This window comes from Malania oleifera, chromosome 1, assembly GCF_029873635.1.
Source record: "Malania oleifera isolate guangnan ecotype guangnan chromosome 1, ASM2987363v1, whole genome shotgun sequence".
Taxonomy (NCBI): Eukaryota; Viridiplantae; Streptophyta; class Magnoliopsida; order Santalales; family Ximeniaceae; genus Malania; species Malania oleifera.
The window spans coordinates 149,260,228-149,266,518 of record NC_080417.1 but is presented as its reverse complement, the minus strand read 5'-3'; the positions used below and the strand labels follow the sequence as shown (position 1 = coordinate 149,266,518).

At 34.9% G+C, this 6,291-nt stretch overlaps 1 protein-coding gene across 1 annotated transcript; it reads right to left on the bottom strand.

The window, feature by feature from the left end:
* Positions 1 to 389: 389 nt before the first annotated feature.
* On the bottom strand, positions 390 to 2,477 carry LOC131164355 (cytochrome b561 and DOMON domain-containing protein At5g35735-like). Its single transcript, XM_058121485.1, has 3 exons — positions 1,558 to 2,477; positions 1,204 to 1,458; positions 390 to 933 (listed from the first exon to the last, which is right to left on the bottom strand). Exons 1-3 carry the CDS (start codon positions 2,308 to 2,310, stop codon positions 586 to 588), a joined length of 1,356 nt encoding a protein of 451 aa, XP_057977468.1. The 5' UTR covers positions 2,311 to 2,477; the 3' UTR covers positions 390 to 585.
* Positions 2,478 to 6,291: the final 3,814 nt, after the last annotated feature.

Here is a 6,291-nt window from a genome sequence, read left to right as displayed (position 1 = left end):
ATATTTTTTTTGATTATCTTGATTGCCTTTTAAAACTAGTTTGGACACTAAAATTTTCACATTGGAAAAATCAAACAATTAGTTCTCTATTCAGTTTTAATAGTTATGTTTGCTTAAAATGAACCTCAAATTCAAAAAAGATCAAGAGTTATTAAAAATTAGTCGCGTACACTTAACACAATTTTAAAGATTTTAAAGGGGTTATTCAAATGTAAAAAGAATATATATTTTTTTATTTTCACATTTTTAAATCATTAAAAAGCAGTATTCTATTTTAAAAGTTTCCTTTAGTCCTAATAATTTTTATTCAATTTACCTAAAATGGACCTCAAATTCGGGAAAAAAAATAAAATAAAGGGTATTGTAAAAGGATGCATCACATGAAATCACATACTCCCTCCCCTGCAACATGCATATTATTCGACAATGCTAAACTTCCATCGAACCCTCGGTGGGGAGAAGAGAAGAGAGGAGAGGAGAAAAAAAAAAAGAGAACACACAGAACTTGGGAAAAAGAAAGTAGGTTAAACAAAATCAGAACCAAATCCACAAATAGATGTTGAGTTGGGCCAGGGGAGGTATCCGTCATTTCAATGGGACGTTACGAACAGGATCAATGTTTGTGAGAGGTTGAAGTTGAGGTTGGCTCTCTATTGGGCCTAGATGCTGGGGTTTCGGAACTCGTTTGCTTTTCTGGATACAGAATTTGACCCAGGTGAAAATCTCGAAGGCCAGAGTAATGGAAGCTAAGAGGGCCAGAAGCCCAATGTAGGCCCATTTCCACGTGAGCTCGTCGGGCTTTAGGATGTCGATGCCGTGAAATATGTTGACGGAGATGACGGCAATGAGAGCGTAGCCCAAAAAATGGTGGTACATGTTCCAATACTTGCGATATTCGTCGTTGTCACCGGGCCGTAATCGTAGAGCCAGCATCTGAACGATACCACGCGCAATTAATTAATCAATTTTCTAATTAAAAATATACGATATTCGAATCTTAAGATTAAGGAATGAGAACTAAGAAACTATTGCTATTGGCCTAAATCATAAGTGCAAAATGGATTGAGAAAAAAAAAAAAAAGAATTTTTAGATATGTATCAAAAGTGAGACATAGCTTATATAATTTTCTGTTTGAATTTCGAATTATAAAAGTGTTTCCTGTGTGTGTGTATGTGTGTGAGAGAGAGAGAGAGAGAGATTACTTGCAAAGTGGTAAAAGTGAAGATGAGGATGGCAAGAATGCGGTGAATGCGGAAGCTGTAGTATTTGGAAGCATGTCCCAGCCAAAGGCCGATGAACCAGCCGACGGTGCCCAGCGTGTATGCCACAATCTGACAGCCCACATGAACCCCCTTCCAACTCTTATACTCTATCGGATACTTATGCAGATACCTCGCTATTATCACCCCCGCCGGCAACAGCGTCCCCCATCCCACTATATTTAATATCCCATGCACCTACCAATTCCATACGTGCACCCATTAGTTTAATCATCAATGTTAATTAATTAGCTAGATGCATCCTTAATTTCTCAGTTGATAGAATTATGTAATTACCACTCTGAGGTGATGCCGGTGCCTTCCCACCCCCTCGCTCTTCTGCTTCCCCGTCAAGTCTATGGTCTCCGCGCTGTCCACATTCTGCAGCGTCGTCGGATGGATCATCGGCCGCGTCCCCTCCGCGTCGTGCCCCACCTGCCACACGTGGTTCAGCCTCGTCACGTTGTACACCTTCGGATCTAGATCCAGCGTCGCCCATATCCCCAGGTGCTCCGCTTCCGGTTTCAAATTCTTCTTCACCACCGCCACGTCGATGTCCGACGGCTTTAGCGCGCACCCCAGCTTCGTGTCGGCGGTGACGTTGTAGGTGTTGATGAAGGAGGACTGGTTCCTTAGGACGATCGCGATGAGGGCGCGCGTGCCCGCCATCTGCGGGGTCCTCCCAGGGTTCACCCCCCACGCCACCCAGGCGCTCGTGTAGTTCCTGGGGAGGCGCGCGCGGAAGACGATGTCGACCCGCGAGGAGTTAGGGGAGAGGGAGAGGGTCCATGCGAACTCTGCCCCGAGCGTGTTCAGCTTGCGGCATTTGTAGTTTTTGGGGATGGATTCGCGGAAGGACTCGGTGCAGTTCAGGGAGGGTTCGGAGCCGGAGGAGGAAGCAGCTGCAGGGGTGGCGGAGAGAAGAAGAATAAAAACAAGAGACGTGAAAGTCGTAAAGGCCAAAATAGGGTTGATCATGGGATTAATAACTTTTACACAATGGTCAGTAGGAGTACTGCTACCGCAGGAAGCTGCAGCAGCTGCTAACATGGCGGATGTGTCTGTGGAGGAAGGCGCTGGTGAGATTGAGTGATGGGGGTTGTATATATGGGGAGATGAGTGATCATGTGAATACGGATGATATGATCGCTTGCCATAGTACGGGTTCTGTAATTAAATGCTTTAATATTTATGATGCAATAACAAATTTAATTTAAGGAGAACTTTATTAAAGGGCCGTGGGGATGGGAAGAAGTTATGGATATACGGAGAATTGTTTTTTTTTTTCTCATTGCTTCATTAGTTTATTCATAGTTGCTGTACATATATGGATTGCTGCTTTTTAGGGTTCAGATATCTGATGGGTTGTCAGATCTCACTCTGGTTCCCATAGTTTAGGGGAGTATGCTGGACGCTGTTTGGACATGTTGTCTGTCTGGGGTTTCACCACTTAGGAAAGTCATTTATTCTAAACTTAATCTTAGATAAGGGGTAAAAATATGTAGGTTCAAATTTTAGTTCTTCTTTTGATAAACAGTGCCTGTGTACTGCAATGGATTTATTTACTCCCAAATAAAAGGAGAAAATGAAAATTAAATATATTAGGATAATATTTGGAAATTAATGGAGAAGATATATAGTAAATTCTAAAATTCCATCAAAAAGATGCATCTCAAGTCGTGTTTCGTTTAGGAAAAATAATTAGGTGTACAAATTCTTTAATCTCTTTTAATAGATTATTAATCGAATTAGTCTCTAAATTTTAAGTAACAGTAAAAATAATTTAACTTTAACTGTACGTTGAAAATCACCTAAAATCTTACATGTCAGAAAAAGATGACATCATTAGAGTATGTAATATGTAATCTTTTGTAAGCTAGACACAATAGTAAGTTCATATCTCATGAGAGATAATCTTTAAGAAAAACAAATATTTGATTAAATAACATTAATGAACTTTTGGGACAACCAATCAATTCACTTTTGTACTTTGGGTATTAATTTTTTATCATTTAATGTATGATTAAGACATATTATCCCAACCAATAACACTCATAATTCAATAAATTTAATTGATTGTCTAATTAAAACATACAATGTTACATGATATGATAATTAATTTCTCGTTACTTTAACTAGCGAAACATCATCCTAAATGTTTTTCAGTAACTTTTTTCATTTTAATTTTTTTAAGATGTTTGACAAAAAGATAAGGTAATTTCTAAAATTTTAAAAATTCACAAACCTCTCCCAAGATTCAAAAATTCTACATATACATATTTGATTTTTGTGACACTTTCAGCTCCTAATGATTAGGAAACTAATCATTGTTGGGGACCCATTTGACACAAATAAGGCAAATAATAGTACAATATTATCCTAAGCAGACTCGACTTTTACTAGGTAACTCGTGGTTCATGAGCTTAGTATTATGCTTTGCCTGAGAGACAAGAAATAAACACGGCCCTTAGCCCTTTACTTTCAATTGACAGAAAAGCAACCCAATCAGAACTTGACAATGAATTAGATTCTTTATCAGTGTTTGGCCAGGGTGGCAGGCTTACTTTAATTTTTTAGGTATTCTCTGGACGACCCTTTTAAGGTTTGGAGTACTCAGCTTGGTGGATGTCCATATTCCTTGGAGCCTCCTTGTTTGGGCAACATCTAAAAGAATCCCATGTTGTGAATTGCGAATCAATCATATTCATATCATCATCCTCTCTTCCGCAGACCCTTTTGGGCTGAAAGCCTAAAATACACTTGTGGGCTGAAGTGTGGGCTGGGATGGCTTTTACTTGAACTTGGGCCATCCTGAATGGGCTCTATGTTTTATCAACTGGGATCCATTTCCTAGCCTTATTACGGAAAAATAAAAATAAAAATGGACATGTTCGCTATGTAAAGATTAACTTTTACTTTTAATTTTTCTAAACTATTATTTAAGTGTCAATTATTTTATAATTTTTTAAAGCTAAACTACGAAAGCCCTTCCTAGGATTTAATGCAAAATCAATAAGTTATCTTATGATTATATAATGAAAAGTTATAAACACTCGTTTTTGCTCAAATTTTAAACTTCTTTAAAAAGTAGAAAGGCCAAATTTGTATAGTTCTTTAAGTGGAAAATTTTATCCAACTTTTTTTTTTAAAAAAAATTATCTTATTATTTTTTTTCCTTTTTTCTTTTTATTTAATTAAATAAATAAGGTAAAATGAAAATGAAATGATGCTAAATCTCATACCAAAAAGATATATTATTTTTCCTTTTTAAAAATGTATCCCCACATACAAGATGACATGAATAAAAATATTTTTTTTAAAAAAAAAGAATATACATTATATGCAAGATGTACGCATAACCAACAAAAAAAACATATTTTCGCGTAAAAATTAAATTTCCATGCTAATGGAAAATGCACGAGAAAGGAGAAAAACACACTTATCAGGATGTGTTGATTTGCATAGAGAACCTAGCGGAGGAGAGGGTTTCAAGCAAGAGTGCGGAGACAATGAGAGAGATGATGAGAGGGAGAGAGGCATTAGAGGAGGAAAAAAGTTACTTCCTCAAGGTCAAGTGTTTTTTTTTTTAATAAATCAAATGTCCCGATTTCGAAATGCCAAAAGTAATGAAAAAAGTGACTTTATTTTACATGGGAAGAAAACACTAATTTAAAAAAAAAAATTATAAATTTTATTAAAGCAAAATAATCAATTTTCTAAAAGATGATCTATTCTATACATCTTCCACAGCCCTTGATTTATAGGGCTTGGAAGTTAAATGATAATTAAATAAAATCAATACAAATTGGAAGTTACAACAAAGAGATAAATAGGGAGATAAATTACACTATAAATTGCACCACGTGAAATTGATCAAAAGCGTCCAAAATGGGCCAAGCAATTTTTTCAATTTTTATGCCAAATATTTGAAACTTGCTTAAATCGCTTCTAACCTTTCCAAACTGTTTCGGATCGCTTAAAATAGTCAAAATTTGTCAAAAAGGAGCAAAATGCCCATAACGGGCTGAGCAAGTAGGGTCAATTTCCGGTGAGGGATCTTATCGCTCGATTTTGGTTTATGTTTCCTATGTAATTTTGCATTTTGAGTGTCTTTAATGTTTCATCGTGCCTTTGTCATTGGCTATTTTTTAGTACTTAAAAAACAATTATTATCTTTTGATTTAGTTGGCAATTAAGAAGTTTGGGTAGCCTTTTACTTTAGGATAATAAGATTCAAAAATAGTTTAGTTTATTGAGATAGTCATACTAAGCATATAGTTATATATATATTCAGTGCCTTAAAAAAAAGATAATGAGAAAATTATAATTTAAATGAAAACATGTTTTTCAAGTTTATGAGCTTTAAAAATACTAAAAAAATATACAAAATAAATAATTTTTTATATTTGATTATAAAGAAGAATAAAAATAAATAAAATATGTAGTAAATAGGCAAAATTTTGATTTTGCACATTTTTAACTTTTGATTTTTTTATAAGAATTTATAATTATATAGGATTTTTTTTTCCACTTTTAATAGTACTTGTTATATGGAGATAATATAATAAAAAACGAATTCCATCTTATTTTTATTTTATTTTCTTAAACATTATAATTGATCAATATAAATAGAGTTTAAAAGGAAAAAAATATTAGGTTAAGATACCTAATGAGTCACATTTAAAGACAATCAAACTTTGATTATGAATGATTTTCCAGTAAAAACTATTTCATAATCTCCAAATCTCAAAAAATGGTTTGCATAATGAAACATAACTTTGTCAAATGATTTAACCTAATAATTACCTTCCAATTGCTTGCAACTGCAGGGTGGTAGGGCAGGCTACTGGGCTGGTCCTACTTGGCCCAAGTTGGGTTGCTTAAAATAGAAATGAAAACTCATTTTAAAAGGAAACTGTCTTGACCATGCTTCCCTTAAAAACTTGAAATTTTAAAAGATTTAAATGAGCAATGAGTTTTTCTATATAACGACGAGATAAAAATAAGTGTCAATAGATTTTAGTTTAAAAT

What these genes read in the sequence shown, in the direction of transcription:
- LOC131164355 (XM_058121485.1), bottom strand. Translation starts at nt 2,310, where the DNA reads ATGTTAGCAGCTGCTGCAGCTTCCTGCGGTAGCAGTACTCCTACTGAC. An exon ending in ACCGGCATCACCTCAGAGTG is followed by an intron (nt 1,459 to 1,557) that starts GTAATTACATAA and finishes TGGAATTGGTAG; the next exon opens with GTGCATGGGATATTAAATAT. An exon ending in TCACTTTTACCACTTTGCAA is followed by an intron (nt 934 to 1,203) that starts GTAATCTCTCTC and finishes GGTATCGTTCAG; the next exon opens with ATGCTGGCTCTACGATTACG.